At 46.0% G+C, this 25,273-nt stretch overlaps 1 protein-coding gene across 12 annotated transcripts in view; it reads left to right on the top strand.

Annotated features, from left to right (window-relative positions):
• TCF4 (transcription factor 4) overlaps positions 1–25,273 on the top strand; it is a 245,647-nt gene that overhangs the window by 115,486 nt on the left and 104,888 nt on the right. For all 12 annotated transcript variants that reach the window (XM_049794247.1, XM_049794243.1, XM_049794246.1 and 9 more), the window contains one exon: positions 4,741–4,805. In XM_049794247.1, coding sequence (XP_049650204.1) covers positions 4,741–4,805 — 65 coding nt within the window. The remainder of the gene's footprint in view (positions 1–4,740; positions 4,806–25,273) is intronic.

Here is a 25,273-nt window from a genome sequence, read left to right as displayed (position 1 = left end):
GCGCTCCCTCCCTGGAGTGCTCAAATCCTCCCTTCCTCGTGCAGCCAAACTTACACAGGCATAAGAAAATTTTGAATGCAAGAACTGTAGATTAAGGCAGAAGTAAACTGTTTCATGATCCTCATCACGATGCAAATAAACCCTGCTACGGCTGATAACACGTGTGTGTTCGTTATATACAGACAAATCTGGAGCTATAAAGTTCAGCCCATTCTTCCGTTGCTCAGAACTTTTTCCCAAATATGCCCCAGCCCTGTGTTCCTCGTACCTGGTCTGACTTTGACGCTGGCTTCTCCTTTAATTTGTCATTTTCTGTAGGGGAATCGATCGGGGTCCCTTCAGGATGCATTTGAGACATCCAAGATCAGAGGGAACAATCATGAATTTTCAAAAATGCTAGAAATGCAGTAATAAAATAAGAAACAGGTTTAAGCAAAATTGCAGACCTGAACAGACCGAAATTTGCAGCCATTAAAATTCCAATCCCTAATACAATTACTTTTTTTTTTTTTTAAATTCCTCAGACAGGTTTCCCTTCCTCAGTCTAACCAAGAATTAAACCCCAAATGTAGGGCAGCGGAAACCTGAATTAGAATATTCTGATCGAACTCATCTCTCAAAAAATATGTCAAACATGAAATCAAAGTAAACATTGAATTGAAGTCATTTATAGAAATAGCATCACTTCCTTTTCTCTACAGATGGAAAGAGTTGCCTCATGCCTCTCATTCTGCCTACCAGAAAAAAGCCAAGGTGCCCTATCTCTCAGGGCAGGGGAAAAGAGAGTGGGGAATCAGATGACTTGCATTTGTGCTTTGGAAGTTGCTTAAATTTTCTACTTAATTTGATTAATTTTTCAAAGTACACCATGGAAAGGCAAGTGGCTTCTTTATTGATTGATTGGCAATCCTGTGCTGCCTTTATTTTCTACAGTTAAACAAAAATGCAAACAAAATATTTATGAAGCAATCATTTTAGTTCAGTGAAGATAAGCAGTATTTTTTTCTAGAGGTATTTAGAGAGCAGAGACTTGAGATTCAGTGTTTGTCAGAAAACAGGAGCTGCATGTAGTTCTTTCTTTGTCTCTCCTTTGATTGGCATGCATTGTGTCAATTAATTGAATATATATATATATTTACACACACGCTAAGTTATTGCCTCTGATAATAATGGAGATGCTTTTTCTGCCTTACCTAAAGAACAAGTGCATACTTGAAAGTTATTCACCAGCCTTTGTAGGTCAACTTCTTCCATGGAGCTTTGTTTCAATTGTCAGATCATAAAGCCACGGAAGGGTATAGATCGTGTTGCGTGTTCGGAGTGCTGGTAACAAATGGCACATTTTAGCATTTGGTCCTCTAGGTAGAAAAAATTAATCAGATGTCTGACAAGATTTGTTATTCGTCTCTATTTCAGGCTTCCTTTTTTTTTCCCCCCCTTTTTTTTTTTTTTTTTTTTTTTTTTTTTCCTGGCTTACAACAAATATTACTAACGGGTACTTTTAGGTTTTAAAATATGGACAACAGTACTCCATGCAGTAAAAGACTTGAACGATTAATGCTACCCTTATGCCTCTTTTGAGTAGTTTTAGCCATGGGGCTTGGCACTGCCACCATTGTCTTTGTGCCAAAAAATATCCGCAGCGGCTGCCGCATTCTAGTACTAGAGGGTTGTCTCGAAAATTCCGCAGTGAATGCGTCGGGTGTCTACATCGCTGTAGACGCTCTCTCCTTTTTAAAACATTTTTTTAAAAAAAGGAGAGAGAATCTTTAGCTCTTGCAAACCTCGGAAAACGCACAGTACAGGCTGGGGTGTTCAAGTGACTGAAAATGATGCATAATGTACAGTAAACGTAGAAATTCAGGAGAAGCTTTTGTATTTGTGAGCACAAATAGTTGCTTAAAGAGCCTACTCTTGCATATTATCAGCACTCTTGCAAATTTTATTATCTGAAACAAATGTGCCAGTGAATTTTAAGCAGAAAATCAACATCAAGAGTGTAGCTAATTTTAAATGGACAGTTTATACAAAAGATATTCCCCCCCCCAAATGAAGTGTCATTACAAAAAGTACGATAATTTCATAATTACAGTTGATAGTGAAAATCTACGTATGTATATCTTTTTAACGGTTTCTTGACTTTTTCATGAATTTCGGTTATTTGTTCTTAATCGAGGAGGCGGATTTCTAGCTCTATGTGGGAACAACAACAACAACAACAAATGTAATAAAGTTAAAGGCTTACACTATCAGAATGAAATGTGTTCACTCATGATCTCCAAAGCTATCTGTTTGGTGGTAAAAGTGGATGCTATAGATGAAATCTTTACAAGGAGCATAATCCTAAAAAAAAAAAGTCAATCTCCTGCTGGCTGCTGTGCCGCTTTGGTACCTCACAGACTTCGACAGAGTCCTGGACGAGTGCCCATTGATGTCATGGAAACACTCAAATTACTGAGAATGATTCATGTCTATGCTGTTCTCTTATCCTCCCCCACACAAATAGAAGTAGATTTTAACCCTGACAACTTGTAATTTGCAGTGGGTTTATTTTTGTATCTGGATAAATATTTTTTAACAACTGAAATTAAGATGAGGCTGCCTGTGTCTGATACGATAGAAAAGAAGATTACTGATACCCAGGCAGCAGCGAGAAGCGCGTTCAAAGTACCTTGTGTCGCTGCTTCTACTTGGTTCCCCTCGACCCTATTTTTCTGTTTGGGATTTTTTTTTTCCCCCGTCCTCACCGCTTGTTATTTGCATCGACTTTCTGGCCCTCTTGGGGTGATGGGAAGTAGCACACGTAACTCCAGGCGTGCCAGCAAGACATTTTGTTTTCCGATCTCGGCATTGGACTCGGGGATTCACGATTAAAATTTCATTGTCATTTCAATCTTGAATTATTTCTGCAAAGGCTTCCAGTACTCTGAACCTGAGGGGGGCTATGGAGTGGGTGATCCATCATTTTTGTATAACCAGATACAAGTGCTTTCAAAAGTTATTACACGTGCAAATGTCCTATGAATTGCAAATAAATTTTGGAGGTTCCCCTGTATAAGTAACTACTGCACGTGGAAAACAACAAAACCAAAACCAATCGAGACACAAAAGCAAGCACGAGTCTTAAACTGTGATGAGGGGAAGGGTGATTTTTTTATTCCAAGCCACTTGTAATAGTCAAACTTTATCAATAATACCTCCGAAGGGCAATCAAACCTAGTAGCTGTATATCAAAGGAAGGGCTTGCGGAGTCAGAATGCGGCCACACCGTTTTGAGAACGATTAAAATTAACTCCGTCATCCTTTGTCTAACGACCTGCCTCACCGTGGGTTCTTTATGAAATTTGGATCGCACTGGGAAAACCGAGCACAGCAGAGCCGTGCGGCCGCCGGGCAGTAGCAGCGCCAGCTCGGGACCCCTCACCGCTGCCGTGCTCGCGCCCCGGCAATGGGCGAGGCCGGTGGATATCGTCGTCGTTATAACCTGATATTTCTAAACGTGGTTAAAGGACCTTTTTTAATGGCTCCGGTAGGTACGCTAGCACAGCGCCTTTATCTCGGCGGCGCAGGCTTTGGCGTGGGGCTGCCGCCGCGTCTCTCGTACGTGGGGGTGCGCAGCCCCGTGAACCCGGCTTCTGGGTGCAGAGGTGTCCCCGGCGTCGCTGGGAGTTGCGCGCAGAGATAAACCGAGCATCTGGTCCCTGGTAACTGGTACTGTGTGTTGTGGGTTTTATGCCCCAGCCTATAATAAAAACTTTAATTTTATGAGTGATTTTTACTGTGTTCTTGGATGTTTTGTTAGATAATACCTCCCCCCCTCCCGTGATTATCCTCACCATAAGGGTGGTCTTTTAGTGTCAATATGTTTTGTATCAGCCCTCTTGACTGCTCTTTGTCTCCGGAGCACGTGGTGCGGTGCTGCTCAGCCATGACTTAATGCTTTGCAGAAACCACCTCTTCCCTTCTTGATTTTGCTTGAGTCTGGCCATTCAAACCTGAAAGAACCTTTATTTTCCTTTGCAAATATGGCATAACCGTAACCGGTACTGCAAGTCAGGCTGCTGGTTCTGAGTGTTAAAGGCTTCCTGGGGAAAAAAAAAAAGGAAAAAGAAAAGGGTGCTTAGGGCTGGCAGAGGGTCTGGGCGGTCCTTGGGCCCCCGCTCGAGTCCCAGTGCTGCTGGGGCAGCCCCAGCCCCGGTGGCAAATGACGAATTCCCAGTCGGTGTCTTTCCCCGGCGTAAATTCCATCGTCACCTCGATCACGGGGGAATTTCCTCCTGGGAAAGAGAGCGGGGAGCCGCATCCCCAGCAGCTCCTGGGTGTGAAGCTGGCTGTCCGGAGAGCCGGCGAGGGGCTCGCCGTGCCCCCGGGGCGGCGCTGGGTGGTGGGGGGCAGGTAGGGTGCCTGGGTGCTCAGCCCCCGAGGCGGGGGGGAGGCACGGAGGAGGTCTGCTCGCACCTCCAGCCAGCTGGTGGAAGCCCGTTAAATCCCGGTTCCAGGAAGTGTGTGGAGCAGCGCAGCCGAGATTAGGAAGTTTATTTCACATCACCATCCTCAGCATGAAAAAGTGTTAATCCCTTTCTGTTGCCTACATGCATTACGCAGTCAGCAGTGCCTATTTTACATATGTAAACAGCACTAGGAAAATGTGGTGAACATCATATAAAGTGCTTGGAGAAGCTATATATATATCTGTTTATATGTGTTATACATCTTTTTTTTTTTTTTTTTTGTTAACAGGTAAAACAGAAAGGGGTTCGTACTCATCGTATGGAAGAGATTCGAATTTACAGGGTTGCCACCAGGTAAGCGAAAGCCTGCTCAGCAGAGGGGTTGTGATAAATACTCTGATAAATGAGGTTTGCTTCTTAAAGTTGTACGTCTTAGGGATAGGCTCCATCATAAACGGCGATGGCTGCAGATGTGCATTTCTCAGAAACGGGCTTTATTTGCAAATGCAGGTTTTAAAGCTCCTGCCTGAGCTTTTCTAGCCAGGATACAGTTACTGGAGACTATGAGTACTTGGGTTGACCTAATACCGCCCTAGTCAGAGCTGCTGGGAACTATTGATTATTGTCCCTTGCAACAATGCCGCACTGTTCAGCATGGCGGGTCCTTCCCAACAGCACAACTTCAGAAATTACAGAAGTGGAAACACACCGCAGAGCTTGTGTCAGCCCCTAGCTTTGGATGGCTACTGCAATAAATTATAGTTTTCATAGAATCTGTATGATGTTGTGTGAAAACAAGGTTGTATTGAGGGATAAAAATGTCTGTGAAAATATGATTTGTTGTCCCTTTTTGTTTCTGAATTGTTTTTGGCTGGAAGTCAAGGCCAGCAGGCTAACAGCAAAGCCGTCTCAAGGGAAGCATGCGTGAGCTAGAAAAATAAGAGTAGTTTAATTAAATAATAAAACGCCAATGTAATACAAAGGTATAGCATGTGTGTGTGTGCGCCTCTCTGCACTTTGCATTTGCATACTTTTAAGTCTCCAGAGAAAGTCTGAGTCTAAAAATACTATCAATAGCCAAAAGTCTGTGCTTTGTTTCAAGACAATTGATTTTTTTAAAAGACACTTTCTTTTTAATTTCAGTAGCAATATTAATCGTGTGTTTAAATTCATTTTGCTCTTGAAGAGTGCTAGGCTTCCTTTCCTTTTTCTAAGTGCAGTAGCTTCGCACTTTGGAAAACTATTGAAAGACTTTAATAGCCTTCTTAATATTCAAAGCTTTATACTGTTCAAATCTGCCAGGAGAAAAACCCAAACCAAAAACAACCAACAAAAACCAGCCAAAATGCATATTATTTCCCTATAGGAAAGGGAAATACTTGATCTCTGCTTTCCTTTCGTATGTCCGTGTTCTTTAATAACGTGGGGAAACAGCCTACTCTTACGTCGTTGGTCTGGGGTTTTTTTAAACACTTAGTGTAGAAAAACAAAGCCATTTGAGCGATTACACAGAAATTTCTGTTCACAGCGCGCACGTGTCCGCCATCAGTAGCGGCCGGAGGCCGGGGCAGTGCTCGCGGCCGGCTGTCGCCGCATGCCCCGGGTCGCATCCCGGTCCCCGCGCCCGGACGGGCTCCCTTGGACGGATGGACGGGCTCCCACGGATGGACGGATGGGCGCAGCCGTCCACCGCGGGGGAAACATCCCGGGAACGCTGAGCGGCGGTGGCAGGGAGCTGGGCCGCGAGCCCCGTGCCCCCGCTGCGATGCTGTGGGCTCCTGCGCGGGAGCCTGCCTGCGGGTCTGGTTTCGGAGGTTTTTCGGCGGCGGGTGGCAGTTTCCCTTGCGCAGGTGGCCGCGGGGCCCCTGCCGCTGGCCGGCGTGGAGCTGCTCTGCTTTACCCCTCCGCTAACGCGGCCGGCATCAGCCCGGAGGGAGGTGAGGGTTTGTTCTGCTGCTGGAGAGGCCCCCGCACTTGCCGGTTGTCGTCCGCATCATTTTGAGTTTTGGGGACGTTTCCTGTGCAAAGTTTTGCACGCTGAGCTTGGACCGGGCAGGGTGATAAGGGGAGGCTGCTTTGCCTTGCTTAAAGCACAATTAGCTGCGTTTAATTCTGTGTAGAACAAACTGGAAGGATGCGGAGATGCTTGCTGGTGAAGGTTTGCAGGCCAAGCCTTGAAAGTAAAGTTAGTGATGCACTGAACCTTCACATACGTAACTCTTGAGTGAGTCGGTAAATGACTTGGTGATTTCACTTCCAATAACCAGCACAGATAAGTGCAGAAGGTCGCATGTGTAACCTTACCCTCATCTGATCCAAACCAACTGCAGTAGCTCTTAATTAGTTTTAGGAGCCATTTCTAGCTAGTGCTCTTTGCTTTAAAATGCTTGTATGCTTTTGCTTTCTATTGCTAGGAGGTAGCAGGATGTGTTTCTGTCCCCAGGGCGTGCTCAGCATTGGGGATATTGTCCCCAGTGTGTAGTAGCACCCGTCCAAGGATGAGACCTGTCTCCTCTGCAGCTCCAGCCTCTTGGAGATCCCGCTCTGCTGCTCTCTTGGGTCTGCTGCAGTTTCACATTTCATCTGAGAACATACCTTTTCTTTGCTGCATTTTGCTTCTTGTTTTTCTTTCAGTCTTACTGTGTTTGAATGATCTCGTGAGACTGCAAGTGAGTTAGAAACTGTTCCTGAGTTCAAAACGGCACTACACTTCAATAAGTTATATGGTCTATATATGCCTCGTGTGTGGAGTCTTAATGTGACCCGTACTGTGGCCCCTTTGTGCACCCATATCTCTGAATATCTCCAAGACGCAGACGTGTATTTTCTTTACTTTGGGAGTAAAAAGTTAATCTTAGAATCTAAGGGCAGAGAGGTGCAGCTGTAGGCTTGAGAAGACAGTTTGCCGTAAACACATAATTTTTTCTTAAGCGTCCTCAGCTCTGTGTCCCAGCCAAGGCGCGGTGGCATTTTGCACAGCATTTTGCTCTTGGTGGTAGCGGAGAGTGACCTGGTGCCAGATACCCCCAGCGTCATACGATACAGAAATTACTCAGCGTGACGTTACTGCCGCATCGCCGCACCCGCGGCGCTGGGAGCGTGGCAGGGTCGGGGCAGCTCCGATCAATCCCGCGGGAACGGCTGGCGGGAGCTGCGGACCCCTCCCGGCCCTGCTTGAGCCGTGCCACCGCCTGGCTTGGCCTCTCTCGGCCAAGTGACAGATCAGCAAACAGCTGAAACCCCTCGTGGGGAACTGCCGGGTAATTGCCGTAACGAGGACGGTTGCCCGCAGAAACAGGCAGCAGCGCGGTTTCTGCCTTGTCTTTTCATGCAGCACCAACCACCTGCAGGAGAAGTCCGCACGCCGCTCCTGCTCGCCAGACTTCTCTTCTGGTCCAGAACGCAGGAGAGGACAAACCTGAAAGTGCCAACGAGCTCCAGCCTTTCGGCGAGCTCCTTCGTATTGTGTGAAAAAGAGGATAAGCCCCGACGGGCAGTGCAAACCGGGGGAATGCTGAGCATCGCAGCGCCGCTGCCTGTCCTCTGTGCCAGGGAATACGGTCTGTCAAGATACCAGAAAACCCCCAACATTTATTCCAATAAACAAGCCAATGGCTGTGGCTGTAGTATGAGAGTTAATGCGTTTTTTTTCCCCTGAACAATAGCATCGAATAATTATTTTTCACACTTTGGTGGACCAGTTCTGGAGTTTCCTCAGGAGTCAGTTGGTACAGACATGGTCGGCTCTCTGGATGGATCCTTGATTATATCTGCGTGGCAGTGCCCTGTGGTTGTGTAGCGTCAATGAAAAAGTGATGGAGAAAACCCTACCTATCCACTCTCCTTTTCTTTGGTTTCATTCATGAAAATTTGAGGATTATTAGGAAGATACTACAGTAAAAGTGCAAATAATAAAAACTCCAATCCATGGAATAGGGTCTTTCTTTCTACCGAGAGCATCCACTCTCTTGAAGTATAGTGGAAAACTGGGTGAAGCAGATGACCGGTGCCCAGACAGGAAGGAGCAAAAAATATTGCTAAAATAAGAATCTCTCGAATTCCTGAAAGGTACAGAAGGAATAATGCTTAATGCTGAGGCTGGACCATCTGTTGTCTGTTCTCCAGGCTGCAGAACTATCAGGATCCACCAAATTATTAACAAGTATGAACCTTCAGGCTTAAAAGAAAATTAAATGCTACAAGCCTATTGCAAGATTTCTAGGATGTGCTTTCACATGTATTGAGAAAGATTAGCTTATCTAGACAGAAGATATTGAAGAAAACTTGGTGAATTCCAAAGGAAATATTGGTGGTGATACTGCAGATCGTTGAGAATCCCCTGAAGCCTTGGGTTATCCGAGGGACTGGAGTAGTGGCAGTAGCTGTGTGAGCTCCTTTTTCCTAAACCCAGGAGGAGCATGCAGATTTTGTTGATTTCTGAAAGGTAAATTGCTACCTCCAGATGTGATGCATTGCTCTCTGTAGATGAGTTCCTGGAACAATTAAGGAAAACTAAATACCTAACGATATTGAACTTGCTACCTATTAATCTTCTGGTAGGAAAAAAACCAACAACCTCTTTTCACACAAATAGCAGCAATGATCTGAGGTTTCATCCCTGTGCTGTGTTCACACCAATGAGAGAAGAGGTCAGATACACAGCAACCCATTTACTTCAAGATGATTTTTATTTCCGAGCCTAGGGCCCAATTGGGCTCTCACTGAAAACCATAGCAAATACAACACTGATTACAGTGGGAATGGAAGAAAGCTTATCTTGGGAACTATTTAATTCCATTAGAGAGAAGTCATCTAAGAAACATGTACCGAAGTTGTTGTCAAGACACTTTTGAAACACTGGCTTCATTGAAGTTAATGACAAAAATCTCATTTCATTCAGTGAAGTCAGGATTTTGCATGTTGTCTTAATTCTGTGCTACTTACCATTTCCCCAAAGATCAATTTTTTTTTATATTGTGCTGGTTTTGGGGGGATTAGCAAGGCAGTCGTATTAAAAAAAGTGCACCTACTTGATTTCTCTAACTTTATTCTAGTTTCCTGTATTAGTCTGTGTTCTTGGTTGGGTACTCAGACGGTAAGTAAGGGTCTGCACGTGGTAGTGAAGAACAGTGCATCTGCTTCTTTATTTGGAGAGCTTCATCTAAATCAGCCCTGTAAAGAGGTAAAAGCAGAAAGAGCTAGAAGAAATGAAATGGTAGGTGGAACTGAGCATCAGCCGCTCCGCTGCAACAGTGGTTGCAGAGCAGGGGCTGGTGCAAGGCTGTGCGTGAGCATCGTGGTGGGAGCAGGGAAACGCTCTGGAGGAAATGTGAGTACCTTGTGCTGGCTGGAGGATCAGCTTGTAAATCACCATGTTTCGGTTTCCCAATTACAACTAAAAATGAGGGGCTGCGTTAGGGAGAGAGGCATGGATTTGACGGATGGGCCACTCGGTGGATAAGGAATTGGCTGGATGGTCACACTCAAAGGGTTGCAGGCAACAGCTCGATGTCCAAGTGGAGATGGGTGACGAGTGGTGTTCCTCAGGGATCGGTGCTGGGACCGGCGCTGTTTAACATCTTTGTCGGCAACATGGACAGTGGGATTGAGCGCACCCTCAGCCGAAGTTTGCCGATGACACCAAGCTGTGTGGTGCGGTTGACACGCTGGAGGGAAGGGATGCCGTCCGGAGGGACCTTGACAGGGCCCGTGCGAACCTCATGAAATTCAGCGAGGCCAAGTGCAAGGTGCTGCACATGGGTCGGGGCAATCCCAAGCACAAATACAGGCTGGGCGATGAGTGGACATAGAACAGCCTTGTGGAGGAGGACTTGGGGGTGTTGGTTGGCAAGAAGCTCAACATGACGCGGCGATGTGCGTTTGCAGCCCACAAAGCCAACCGTATCCTGGGCTGCATCACAAGAAGCGTGACCAGCAGGTTGAGGGAGGGGATTCTGCCCCTCTGCTCCGCTCTGGTGAGACCCCACCTGCAGGACTGCGTCCAGCTCTGGGACCCCCAACATAAGAAGCACATGGACCTGTTGGAGCAAGTCCAGAGGAGGGCCGTGAAGATGATCAGGGGTCTGGAGCAGCTCTGCTATGAAGACAGGCTGAGGGAGTTGGGGCTGTTTAGCCTGGAGAAGAGAAGGCTCTGGGGAGACCTTACAGCAGCCTGCCAGTACCTAAAGGGGGACTACAAGAAAGCCAGAGAGGGACTTTTTACAAGGGCATGTAGTGCTAGGACAGGGGGTAATGGCTTTAAACTGAAAGAGGGTGGATTTAGATCAGATGCAAGGAAGAAATTCTTCACTGTAAGGGTGGTGAGAGGTTGTGGATACCCCATCCCTGGAAGTGTTCAAGGTCAGGTGGGATGGGGCTTGGAGCAACCTGATCTAGTGGAAAATGTCCCTGCCCACGGCAGGGGGGTTGGAACTAGATGAACTGTAAGGTGCCTTCCAACCCAAACCATTCTATGAATTCTACAGCGCTTATAAAACGCTGGTATTCCTTAGTGCAAGAGGATCTGGATACACAGAATACTATTATTAGACTAATGGTAACGTGTGCTGCTTATAGTAGTGTGGCTCTACTAATCGGTTAATAGTTGACGAGACCGACTTTGAGTAATCCAGAGCTATTGCGCTTTTCTGAGCAATAGTTAATTCAAAAAAGCAATGAATAAAGAGAACTGCAAAATGAGCTTGATGGTCAGAAAACATACACCATAGATTTCCAAGGCAACGCTCGAGATTGTATGTGGGAATAAATTAGATCGTCCTTTGAAAATTTGGATTATGCCTTTTTGGCAAATGCATAGTAACAGATACTTAGCTTTTGAGGTGTTTTAACTTAAAGCAAATCCCCAAATCCTAAGATGACTTGTTTTTACTACCAAGTCTTTTAGAAAGTGAGTCTAAATGTTGGTTTTGGATGTACCGATTTACTTGATGTTCAAGAAATACTCTCAGAGGCCATTTGGAACCATCCCACTGTTAAAAAGCTGACTCTGGAATGAAGTGCTAAGGTAAAAGCTAGTGGAGTTGTACAAGCTCAGCCAGGGTTTTTTTTGCCCCCCCCCCCCCCCTTTTTTTTTTCTTTTAATAAAACACAACTGCTACCAAAATATAGTAAACTTTATCCAGATTGAGATCGTATCTGCTAGCCATCAGCTTAATTGAAGATACCATGGTAAAGAGAAAAGCCAACCACCAGAATGACATAGGCATGATGTTTAACTTTGTTTTTATTGCAGCTTCAGTTCAAACAAGCAGCATTAGAGGCTGCAACAAAATGGCTCCTTCGTGCATTTACAATGCCGCAGGCATCCGAGGGCAGTCCGCCCAAACCTGCAGCAGCTCTGTGGCTTTCCAGGATTTCCTGAGGGACTGTATCAGTAGCAATTTATTCAAGGAATCCAGATCAGAAAGGAGTGGACTCCGAGATCCTAAGAAGTCAGAGGGATGTGACTGGCAGGGCAGCGTTCCCGCAGAGAGTGTTTCTGTGCTGTAACACAATGTATATCGTTTAACTCGGCTCTTCTCTGTCTTCCTTTCGGCACTTTTTCTCCGACTCCCCTCTTCCTCCTTGCTTTGCTGTGCTCTCTCCTCTCCCTGCAAAACCTCCGCCCCGTCCCTCGGGAAGCAGCGGTGTGGGTTTCCGAGAGGCTTCTGTTCAAGGGCACAGCAGGCTGCCATGGCGAGCGAATGTGCCGGTTCTGACTGAGGTTTCTAGAAACTCATTGAAAAGTTCACGCAGACCCAACCGGAGTTCAGCCTTCTTGTAGCTGCTAATGTTTTCCCGTATCCTCTCCCGTCAGATCTGACTCCAAATATTTGTTGGACGTTGCAGTCTCTTCACAGACGCTACGCGCTCTTTCCTGACGTCCCTCCTCCTGCGTGCGCCTGGATCCTCTCTCCTTTACCTCCCATCTTTTCTTACTCCCCTGGCCCTCTGTGATGGGCGAGAGGAGCCTTTGGCGCACAGTGGGGCTTGCGGCCCCCTCTCCATTCAGCTGGGACAGCCAAGGTGCTTTCTCGGAAGGTTTTCTTATTAGATGCGTGTGGCGTTTTATCCTCTCGGTGTCATAGCTCGCTCCGAGGGGAGAAGTCCTTGGCTTTTCCTCCTTGAGCAGGTGGCTGCGTGGCCGACCTGCTCCCCGCTTCCCTCCTGTCCCATCCCTTTCTGTTCCCTGCCTACAGTAGCAGACTGAACGTTTCCCATGGAGGAAGGCAAGGAAAGCCTTGGATTTTAATTCTTGAACGTTTGTGGCTCAGTGAGCGTAGTGGAGGGAGGATATGCCGTAGCTTTGACAGAGATTTTGTATAGAAGTAGCAGAAGTATTGCTGGAAAACATGAAAATGAGTGTAATGGGAATGAAAGGAAAGACACAGGCAGCTTCTGCAGCAAGTGCATGTGGATTAACTCAGCCCAGCTGCCCATGCCCGCCTGTCTGTGTGTCCGGTAAGGCTGTAAATCCTTGCATAATGCTGTTCTTCTCATGCTGAGAAGGGAATGGACAGAAATAGCTATTGCCCATTTTCTCTTTTCTTCCAGAAGTGCTGGGACTTCCTTTTTCTGCTGCGAATTATTGAATTGTTGCAACATCTCTAATTGTATGAAGAGGTGTCCAGCAAAGGCAGAAGGGAGAAAAAAAAAGCAGGAGGGATTATCTTTTTTATCTGATATGTACTTTTAAAAGGTCCTTCTTCACTGCTTCGTTCAGCATGAGATTGAGACTAATGCATATTCTGAAATCAGGCTTCTGATTTAAGCCGCTAAAGAATAACTATTACAAAAATAACCCTAGTAGCATCACACAGGGGCTTCCCACATCTCGGAGACCTCACCAGTGAACGCACGAATGCTGCCCTGTGCATTTAAATGCTCTTGGTTTTCTTGAATTTGATCAACAACACGTTCTTCACTACCTTGCAGAGCACTTTGGGGGTTTGCTTTCTTTTTCCCTTTTTTTTATGGCCTGCCCAGCATTTCATAGTAAACAATAAAAAAGACGGTATCGTGACTGCAGACAGGGAAGGTGTGAACCGAGGTGGTGTGTGTGTGTGTCTGTGCACGGAGCTGCTGCGCTCTGAACTGCTTCTAATTTGTACTTTGTTCATGAACGTCAGGGCAAAGAATCTTTCCGTTTTATTGGTATCGTATACAATAAGTTATTAAATTTCATCTCTGTAATACACCTGCAGTAAAATAACAAAACATTACTGCACTTAAGGAACATGTGTGTGTGTTGCAATGTTCCACCCCTCCCTTCCAAACAGCTGCTTACGGATTTCAAGATCCATTGTATATATTCCCTAGAGCCCACCTCTAATAATCGAGACACATCTGCCATTGCAGTATTATAGGCATATGTAGTTTTATTGAAAACTATACCTGTATATAAAAAAATTAAATAACTCCTACCTCAATTAAATTGGCAAGCTACCTTTTCTGAAGATCATATTGCAGACCTCTGGAGACACAGCGAGTTCATTTTATTCTTCTGTTACAAATTACTTAGTATTTTTTTGCTTAGTCAAATAACTAGGTTTCCTCTCATTTTGATGGCAAGATTCCCTATAATAATTCCTCTTTCGTTCTCCCTCCCTATAAAAAACGCACAAAAGCTGTACTAAAGTGATAAAAGATACCTAAGGTACCAATGAATTTAGGTTCCTACGAAGTGTATTGCTAATCCACTTTTTGTGATTAGATGGGAAGTGTCAATGCCCTTAACAAAAGCTCCGGTGCTTTGTTTATTTGCTTTTAAGTATTTGAACACTCTGACTTCTTGACTGAGCAATATGTACTTACCAGCCACAGCTGTGTGTGGATATGATGTGCTCCATAGGAAACACGGTACAAAATAGAATTAGGCTGTATTGTACGTATAGCCTTTGGCTAAAGTAAATGCAAAGAGAAAATGCTCCTTGCCCCTGGAGTCCAAAATTCCTCCTCAGTGGCTACAGCCCTACTAACCTCTTGCATAGGTATAATCTTGCACGTGGGGTACGGAGATGGAGTAGCTGAACTCTGAATCCGGCTTCCCCTGACTTCGTCAGTACACATTCCTGCCCCAAGCACAAATGATCAATATGAATGGATGAAATTCTGGCTCCCGTGAGGTCGATGGCAGAAGTCCCATTTGGTTCAGCGGAGCTGGGAAGCAGAATTTTGCCAGGTAACTTCTGCGGTAATTTATAGTTGGAGAAGATTCACCTCTGTCGTCATTTCTGCTCGAGCATCTCGCTTTGGGAGGTGGAATCATTGCTTCTGCTCCAGAAATTAGTTCTAGCGCCCATAAACTATCCTCCTGTGATCATGGGCACGTTGTGGACTAATGTTTTTGATGTTACAGCACTAAAATAATGATATAAGAGATAAAATTTCCATGTTAATCAAATGTATTAAAGGAACAGACTTAAGTTCAGATGTCTGAATGGCTCATTTAGCAGAATTCCTCATGCATCCAGAAAGACACGGTTTCATTGTCCATGTCATAATTGAAGAAATGCTAAAACCCAATACTGCAATTTAGTGGTAAAAGGAGTGCTTTTCTCTTAGCCCTTTGGATCAAATGTTAAGCTGAGGGCTATTTTGTTGGAAGTGAGCATTCCAAGGGCACCTTTCTGGAGCTTATAACCTGGCAACAGAATAACACTGCGATTTGTAATGTGCAATAATAGGTTTATGTTGTGGTTGAGTGCTAATAGGAGCTTGGTTCGCCTTCGCAGTCGCTGCACTCTGACTTTCTGTGCTATCGTGAATGCGATAAAAAGGGGAATGATGCTTGTGTGCAGTTGTACTGTGGCAGGTTGTGGGCTCGCTAGGCTGCGCGTTACTGGTTCGGGTCCGGTCAGTGTTTGATGGAAGACCTCCAGCAAAAAGACAGGCTGTGCTTTGACTAATTCTGGCAGTTTTCAGAATTGACTGTTGAGTGCCACGTTGTACAAGGGTGATAGCTGGGGATGCTCTCCTTGGCATATAAGGTATGGTTTGGCAGGTTCTGCTAATGTAAATGCATAAACCCTAAAAAGCAAAAAATTGGTCTCCTGGAATAATAGCTGAGACCATTTTCATTGCATACTTGGTGCCAACAGTGGCATTTATCAACCATTCATTGCTTTCTCCAAAGACGACAGTCTCCTGTGTAGCTGTGTGTTCACATCTTGGTGGTGAACTACGTGCTCCTTTCCCTGGCTCCATCAATAAGCCCTGTTCTTGCTGAATCACTCATGTAACGAGGCTTCTAGGCCCATTAGATAATGCAGCTCAGCTGCAAGGTAGTGGCAGTTCAAGCAAGTTCTGAAGAAAAATACCGCTTTTTGGACTATCAGAAATTCTTATCATGATTGTGAGGACAAGGATATAGTCTCGTTAAAGACACTACAGCTTTAGAGCTTTACTCACAGAACCATTGAGGTTGGCACCTTTGGAGGTCGCCTTGTCCAACCCCGTGCTCAAGCAGGAGCAGCTAACGCAGGCTGCCCAGGACCGCGTCCAGGCGGGTTTTGAGTAACCCCAGGGATGGAGACTCCACAACCTCTCCGGGCAATCTCTTCCAGTGTTTGACCACACTCACAGTAAAAAGTGTTTTCTTATGTTTCAGTGGAATTTCCGTATTCCAGGCTGTGCCCGTTGCCTCAGTTCTCGAGTGGTTTGGGTCACTGACTTCCAGAGGGTTCAGTAAATCTCCAGCTTTCGCTGGCAATTTTAGGCAAACGCGGAGAGAGAAGGAGGAGCTGATGTGCAGGCAGTGTGTACGCACTTGTACACAAGACGCATACACAGCACATACTCATGTGTTTAGGCGTTACACAGGATTGTGATAGACGTGAGATAGCTCTAAGAAATGGATTTCTGGAGGAAGCTTCAACACGCTAGTATTGACCTAATTCCTGACACTTCTCAGACAAAGCGGCCTTGCTGTCTTCGGGGAGCAGTTGTCTTCTGAGGGTCGTCTTCTGCTCCTCCCCTCTGTTTCTCCCACCATGTCAGAGCAGAGGTACCCTTCCACAGGAGGCACCTGCCCTCCGTAGCTTCTCGCCCATCCTGACTCCTCTCGGCTGTCACCGTTGGGTTTGGCTGTCAGCGGTGGGGTGCTTTTCTGAGTGTTTCTGAACAGAGCTCGTCTCAGTCCTGTCCAGGCTGTGACTGGGATCTCGGCATCGCCCGGTGCACAGAGAAATAAAGAGGTTATTTTAAATGCTGTTTTCTTCAGGTCACCATCACGTTTCTGAACGCGATGATCTCCCACAGTTGGCACAAACCCGCATGGCCACTTTTGTAGCGTTTGCTGTACGCTGTCGCATTGCTCATTTCCAACAGACCATTTCCAATAGCCTTTTTACTGCCCAGAAGTTACTCGGTTCTCCCACCACCCCCTTCTGACATGTGGTTACCTGCTGCTTTGCAGGGGAATGAATAGCATCTTTAATCACACTTAATTACCATGCGACTGCAGGCAGGAACTTCACGTACAGAACGGCTCAAGATGGAGAAACAAGATCCTTTACAAGCACAGACAGATACAGAACACTAATTATTAAAATAATCACTATTTTCAAAACACACACTACACAAAATTTAGTCAGGATCTGTATTCTCTAAGACAGCTATTAATTCGTTTCTACAAGTCATAAAATTTCCCTTATTTTGCAAACTTCTTTACAGTATTTCTAGTTGCAATTTAAGCAATCTTGAAGTTGTCTGAATCTCTCCGAGTTTCAAAATCTAGTGCATCTCACTTGTTTACACCTTGCACAGGCTAATAATTATATTGTAGGTCATTCAGATACAGAAGTAAATAGTTCAGTGGTCGGATGCACTGAGAAATCAGTGTTTGAACAAACAAGCGCCATACATTTAGACAGCAGATCATTCTTGCTGCATCGCTTGTGGAATTTCTTCACCTGTTTTGCTGCATGCTCTCTTGGAAGGTCCAGATAAACACAAGCCCACGATCTGTATGTTTTTAAGAGCTTTCACATTCCAGTAAACTCTCACCACCTGATTTTCACAGAAAGCTCTTTAACTTCCCTCTTGTTAATAGTGGGAGAAAAAAAGAAATACCTTTACATCCCACTTGAAAGCCTGTGTTTGAGTATCGCAGCGTTACTCCCTCAGTGTCTGGTGCCAGCCTTAGCCATCGGTCCAGCCCGGCATCAGCACTGACCTTAGTGATATTTTTTCTTTGGAAGAAGACACTCTAGCCGTGCTTCTATTGTTGTGTGATTTATTCCTTTGCTGCTTGGCTTAAAAAAGGAGCAATTACTTTTGACAAGTAGAGATTTCGGGGAACGTATGAGGATATGAATCCTACCAGCTATTTATGTATGGAATAATTAAAAACAATGACTAAGTTCTGCTATTAGCCTGCCTAAAAAAAAAGAAAACCCTCTGATACCTCAAACACACAAGCAACATCAAACGGCTGTAGAGTTGTCGTGGAGCATTCCCTACTTCTTTTCTAATGCTTTGTCTTCGCCCATCCGAGGATGCTTTTCCAGCTTGTTTTCATTCAGCAGTAGAACGCTCCCGTGGGACAACAAAGCGCGGCACGTTCCAGGTGCGTGAGGATTCGGGCCCCTAAGTCCCACCTAGGTTGTGCGTGGCCCTTGGGTGACGGGCTGTTCCCAGGGCCGCGGGGCAGAGGACGGATCGGAGCCCCGGAGCCCGGTGCCCTGCGAGAGATGCCCCGGGGAGGCCGGGCTGGAGGGGGCTGGCGCGAGCACCCACCGCTGCTCTTGTGCGGTGAGCAGCTCCCGGAGCCGGGTTAGCTGAATCATCCCCCCCCGTCCTCCGCTCGGGAGCAGAAACCCACGTTTTCAGTGCAGCTATGCCTAAGTTAGGACCCCACATCTGTAGACCGGGGGCCATCGACCAACGACTTGGCAATGCCTTGTGGTGTGTCTTTCTCGCTTCCCCTTTCCTGTTTTGCTTGATTGTCATTGTTCCCCTTTCGCAGCTTTTTTTCCCCCGTAACTGACGTGTGTTTTGCTGCAGTCTGCGGCTGGCGTTAGGATTGCTCTGGTTAGAGGGCGAGGGCTCGGCGTTAGGGGTTGGAAGTGTCCCTCGCAGGTGGAGGAACAGCGCTCGAGCCCTTTCGTGCCTCTAAAACGTGTGTTTCGTTCGGCTGCAGCCTGTGCGTCCCCCGTGCAGCCGTCCTGCTCCGTCTTGTGTGCTCGGCCTTCTTCAGCTTGGCAGCAGCGTTTTTAAAGCATTTTTCCGCCCCCCCGCTCCGGCTTTGAAAAGTGCCGAACACATTGTTGGTGCTTAACAAATAATAAATAATAACAACACAGGAGCCAGGTATTTCTTTATGCCTTTGCAGCAGATGAGGGGCATGTCTGCCAGGCATTCGAGTCTTGCTGCAGTATGTTTAGCGACAATGGAGAAGTTAATATTTTTATTTCGTTTTGAAGTTAATGACAGAATATAGCCATCTGTCTGCATGTTTATAGGTCTGTCTTTTTTTTCCTTTTAAACTATTTTCTTTCTTTGAAAATGGATCCTGGTTGACTGTCAAGAGAAAACATTTTTTTTTTTTTTAAATAGTCAAGATATAGGGTATGCTACAGTTAGAATTATGGGTATTTCCCACATCCTTGTCTTTCAAAAGTGTCTGGGGAAAAATGCATATAAAGCCTAATAAAAACCAACTGTATCACTGAAATATAACTCTCTTGGGTATTTCTCTGTCTCTTTTTTTTACATACTCTATAATACACAGTGTTACCTTTACATTGGATAACAAGGTGCTGTGACAAATCCAATTTTTGAAGAGTTATATTTTAATTTTTCATGTAATGCAAAAAATGGCAATTAACTGCCGAGCATGTTATAGCCATCTACAGAGAAAATTAGCAAGAAGCTGCCCATTGCTGTATGGCACCTTCCCGTCATGTCTTCCCCATGCCATGGAAGGAGTGATGGGCTACTGCAGCTTGCCCACATAGTCTTTAATGGTATCTGTTGTGAACAAGAAGATAGGAAACAGGTTGTTTCCACTGTTTGAAAATCCTGCTTGCCTTCTTGGTCCTGAAAAGTAAAATTTTAAGATCCTCAGTCAAAGGTTTTGTGAGGCCATCTTGTGTCAGCAAGAAGAGTCGCCCACGTCTTACCCTCTGCCTACGTCTTATAGAATCATAGAAACATTTAGGTTGGAAAAGACCTCGGTAACAGAGCTCCTCTGCCTTTTTCTAACGCCCTTTCAGTGACTGTTGTCCAAAACACTACTCGGTAGTTGCATCCTGGTTCACTGCTCCCCTTTTTTTAAACCTTGGGCATGGAAGAGTGATCATTTTCCATGAATCCTTACTATTTTCTTTTTAATATGTATTTCCAGTTTAAATCGGTCATTTTTAGAAGTTTTATTCCACGATGACCAGTCTTGGACGGGCTCTGCAAAATGATTGATTCCCAGCCCAGCTTTGGAAGACTTGTGAGAAACCACATTTGCAGTTAGTGCAAGTCACCACTCTGCTCTTCTGGCAGCATCAGCAGAGTTCTGTAGCAGCTATATCCTTCTTCATCCCCAGCATGAGATACGGGAGTCACATATGGAAATTTCTACCGCTTGTCATATTTTATGGGCACATGGCACATCCTGATATCGTAACGATAGATTTGACGTGATTGTACACGTGTAGAGCAGCACAGACGGTTTGGGAATTGGAAATGTACAATAGGAAGACACCTTTTGCTGAGTATTTTCCAGCAGCCCAGCAAGGATGAATGAGGCTTCTTCCTCATGTACCCTTGCTGCTCTGTCTGGATAGAGCAATGATGCTGTGCCAGTTACTAGAATCTTACTCAGAAGTTACCTGGTGTTACAAATTTTGCCATGTAACTTCTGGCTCTGCTTTTTTTCCACCTTCCTTCCTTTATCAATTCGGTTGCTCTAAGATACCTTGTATGTATAGGAGGTTAAGTAAAATCAAGAACAAAGCAGTATCTCTGAAACTTTGCTCTCCTCTCTGCTTCTGTTCAGCCTGCTATTTCTTTTCTGTAGAGTAATTCAGCATAGTGGCTTTGAATTTTATTATATTTTTTTTTAATTATTTCTTTCGGGTAAACTTATTACCCATTTTGTGACAACTTTTGTCTCTAGTATTAGTCTGAAGTGGTTGTACCATCCCTGCAGAGCTCTACTCCACATCAACTCTTTTCTGCATCTTTTGACTATGAAGGCATTGCTACAGCTTGCGTTAGTGCCGTGAGTGCAAGCTGGAGTAAAGGAGACGTAAGGGAAGACGCAGAGGGAGGCGTGTCCCCATGCAGTGCCATACCGGCTTATTTAAACCGGCGTCAACCTGCACGGGCGCTGGCTTTGACTGGGTGCCTTACGCTCATTTCCCTGAAACCGGCAGTATCGCGGAGCGGGAACAAGGCTTCTCTCTGCAGGGTAGGCAGGATAAAACATTACCTCCACAACCGTAGAGATTCTCCTTCCCTTTGCCATGCAAAAAGGAGGGAGGAACCGCACCGTTTGGGCAGCGAGTGGGATGCGTAGAGGGTCTGCTCTTCCCCAGCACCTGGAATACCACCTCTGTGGGAGCCCAGTGGGCGAGATTAACTGGAATAAGTGCCTGCACAGCCTTTTGGACTGAATCAAGCACCGTCTCTTTTGAATTAAATGAAGGTGCCTCTACTTACGGGCACGTTGCTCCTCCCTGAATTTGGGCAGGTTACTGGATACAGCTGGTTAAATTTGTATAATAGAGATTATATGAACACATGAAAATTGTACTGTAAGGGTGAAGCGTTGCTGACTGTTTTTCTTCATACGTGGGAATACTCGGGTTGCTATATTCGTAGTACATCTGCCTGGAGTAGGAAATCCCAGGTGTTCCCCCGGTGAGCGCAGGAAGGTGCTGCAGTAATCCCGGGCGTGCGGGCACGAGCAGGCGTTGGATGGGCGCTGCGTACTAAGGAGACAATCCTGAAGAGAGACATAGACCAGAAGTGTGAAGGTGTTGAGCATGGGCAGTGCCTGGCGCGGGTGAAGAAGCCGCTGGGCGATCTCGGTGCACCGGGCGGTGAAACCGCAGCTCCCATCCCTTCCCAGCCAGAGGGGCTGGGGATGCACTGGGGCCAGCCAGCTCCCGGCACACGCTGCAGCGACACGGATGCGGCCGCAGAATTTTGTGCTTTGGCCTTTCACTGAACGCATGCGGTCTTCATTTTTACTTAAAAGCCTTGGTTTTTTCCTCCTGCAGCGCTGACCTACCTGGGAGGCAGTTTGCAGCACGGCAAGCAGGAGCGGGCCGGGGTGGCATGCTCCGCTCTGACTCGCTGAAATACCAGCTTATTATATTTTTTACCTGTGTCAGCGTAAAAAGATGCTTTTTTCCCCCCTTCCAATTTCTCATAGCAGCTGAATTTGCCAATTTTGTTGTTGTAGGTTGACTAATTTTTTGTCCTGTCTTAAGCGCAAGGTGACCTAAACTTCACAGGCTTCGCTTGAAATGAATATGCCTTTGCACTTTATTCAGCCTCAGCTATGTGCTGTGTTAGAATATATCAGTTTCCATTGAAGAGCACCTACTTTAGCTGTGCGGAAAAAGAGGGCGAGTAGCAGAGGGAAATTTAAAATAGAGGAAAAAAGAAAGTTCCTGTTTTAAATACCACGAGTGTCATTAGTTGGTTTTAGGCGTGTTTGCATAACATGGTTCTGTAAAAACTAAATGTGACTTTATAACACCGAAAACATAAGGCTTCTGTAACATGAAACACGATTTTGCTACTCAAAACTGCTCAAGTTTAAATTTTTCATAGCCCTTTCCCAAGAAAACGATGGCAGCATACACCAGTGTTGTGTCTTTGCATCGTTCCTATCTGTTCACTGGCTTAGGTCCTAGGAAGGTCGTTGCCGATCTTCTGGAAAGAACCTGGTTTTTTCAGCTGCCTTCTCGTCTGAGCGGGAATACGTCCGTCCTTTCTCCAGCTTTTGTGTTCCTCGGGGGAGAGCTCTTCCCCGTCTCGGGGAGCTGGAAGGGCTCCGGAAGGTGGGGCGGTGGGGGTTCCTCCTCCCCCGGCCCGCTCCGCTGGGCGCCTGCCTTGGCTTTGCTGGGTCGTGGCGTGCCGCTGCCTCGGGCACACAAGCGTGACTTAGTTCCAGTTCTTGCGTACCGTTAGCTTCAAGTCCCACTTCTTCCCTCCGCTTCCTTTGCAACGAGCGACGGAGGTTTCACTTCTCTGCTCCTGACCCCAGAGCAGGCGCATGCTCTTTCACGTCAGTGCGAGCTCTGACGAATTCAGCATCCTTTCCAAACCTGTGTGACGCAGATACACATTAGCCATCGGCCTCGTATGATGCTGGATCATCTGAGGACGGGCAAATGGCTTTTAGTCTGAGGATAATGATTTTTTTCCCTACAAAATCTTGCTTCCCCACCAAAAAGGGGGAGACCGTTGTTTATCTTTCAGGCTGATGAATAGTAAGAAGTTAAAAAAAACATCCTCTGAGGCACTTAAAGTATTTAGCATGGGTTTTGTTATTATTTGGACAGGAAGTTTCTTTGGTCTCTCAGATGTTTTTATGGTAACTTTTCTTTGGTTAAAAATATTGCTAACATAATTTCAGAAAAACGCTGTTTCCCATGCATTTGAACTTCTGTAAGCCTTTCCTGTGTTCTCATATTCAAAGGGAAACCAATAATTATATCATTAAAAATGGGAATTCAGCCACAAAACACCTTTTTAAGACTGAGGCATGTCAGGATATTTTACCCTGTCTGAGACAACTTGAGCCAGGATTTTTGGTGTAAGCTGTTTGTAGTCGAATGCTTACATAGGGAAGAGTGATGATAATTGACTTGTTAGGTTAACAGGTCTTTTTTTAGGGTTTGTAATAATTTGCCAGAGAGGAACATTTTGAAGCAAGTAATGGTAGGACATCCTTACTGAATCATGTTGAAGTGCTTACTTGAACTGAAAAAAAGCAGAGCCCAATGAAGCAGCTCTTGCCAGCAAGTCTCCAGTATTTTTCTCAGGGAGAAATAGTGCAAAAAAGTCGTTCTCTGCACAGCATTCCTTTCTGCATGTCATTAATCCTCACTGTCTCCTATCCATCTCCCCCCCCCCCCCCCCCCGCCCATAAATGACTTCAGTGCTGATACCTACCAGATGGTATAGGATTGGAGATGTTTGAAAAAGTGGGCACTTATAGATGTTCTGAACTTCAGCGTTGCATGGAAATACAGATATTTGTGTACTGTGAGGTACTGTGAAAAGCAGGGATACCAGGGCATGTGTTCCATAATTTAGTGAGCGGTTCCAGTATATATATACCGACAAATACCAGGTTTATCTGATTATTAATCAACCCTACGTAAGTTGTTATGGTGCCCTTTTTTTTACAATACATTAATATTCTGATGCTGTGTCCTTTTTCATACCTGAGGCATCTTACCATATGTATTTAGCTTGCATTTTTGAGTGGAATAGGTATGGAGGGATTATCTGATAAATTCGGAAGGTGTTGCAGATCAGCCGAATTCTCTGACGATGTGGCAAGCCTGTTTTCTAGCAGCACTGTGGTGCTCTGTAAAAATACAGCAGACAATGCTTTGCTATATTCAGCAATCCCCGAAAATCCAGCTGCTGTCCATGGGCCAAATTCTTCCCTCATTAACACCCAGGAGGCCCCGGGTGACTTCAGAGGATTTATCCTGGGCTAAACTGAGGGCTGTTTAATTCCGTACCAAATCTTCTGTCCTGGAAAATGACTCTACCAATGTGCTTCAGATAATATTCACGTTAAGCCAAACTGGCTCCATGTTTTTGTACAAACTGAGTAGCTACAGTTGCTCTAAGCTCGCTCTCATTTTCTTGATTGCAGAATCTTTTAAATGTTACCGCACAGCATCACGGTATGCAAAGACGCAGGAGCGCTCTCAGGGTCCGCGGCGGTGGATTTTCGCGATGTTCGACCGACTGCGGATCGTTCTGGGGTGAATTTTCCCAGTAAAGGGCTGCCGTGCAGGGCCCCGTGGCTCACCTTCTCAGCTCCGTGCGGTTCCTTTCTGACACGGCGCCGTTACAACCCGGGGGGCCCCCAACAAACTATTTTGGATTATTTCCCCTCGCGGAGGGGGCTGTAGGTGCCGAAGTAGGGGTTTAATCCAGACCGGCCCGGCGCCCGGGGCCATCCCCGGAGCAGGGCGCAGCGGCTGGAGCGCGGCCGCAGCCGGCAGCCCCGGCGCGGGGATAATCCTCGCTGGGAGCCGCGCAGAGCAGCTTCAGCCGCCACAAAGATCGGAGCTGGTTCTGCACCGCGCCTCGGCCATCTGCAGTATCGGGATGTTGCAAAAAACGGCTAAAACCCAAACCCAACTCTTTTCGTGGGCACGGTTAGCAGCACGGGAGAACTTTCTAACCGTAAAGCACTGGGCTTTGATCAAAGTCCCTTCGATCGCTCGGTCTCGTCTTCCCCAGCCGCCCTCGCCAAATGCCAGCCCTTCTGGGCATTAAGAAACCCAGCAGCTTTGTTAGTTTTTACGGGGTTTTTTTGAGGCCCTTGGAGGGTGATCACGATGGCGCGTTCCCCACCCCATCCCCCTTCCCCAGTCACCACGAGGACTTTCCCCTTTTTGCATTTGTTACTCAGCGGGACATGTTTATATGAGTATTACCTGTATTTAAGCATGTGTTTTTAAACACTATAATCATCTGGCTCAATTTCAGCCTGTAAATGAAAACTATATTCTGAAAGATTAATAACAAAGCAGAGAGAATGTCCTTATCGCTGCCTCCGAGCGAGCACAAAGGAGCCGGGTGGTGCTTTGCTGGGGAGGAGGCGGCAGCGCACTGGGCTGGAC

This window comes from Accipiter gentilis, chromosome Z (assembly GCF_929443795.1).
Source record: "Accipiter gentilis chromosome Z, bAccGen1.1, whole genome shotgun sequence".
In the NCBI taxonomy this organism is placed as follows: domain Eukaryota; kingdom Metazoa; phylum Chordata; class Aves; order Accipitriformes; family Accipitridae; genus Astur; species Astur gentilis.
Note: the sequence above shows the minus strand (reverse complement) of the source record. Positions and strands in the feature narration are given on the sequence as shown.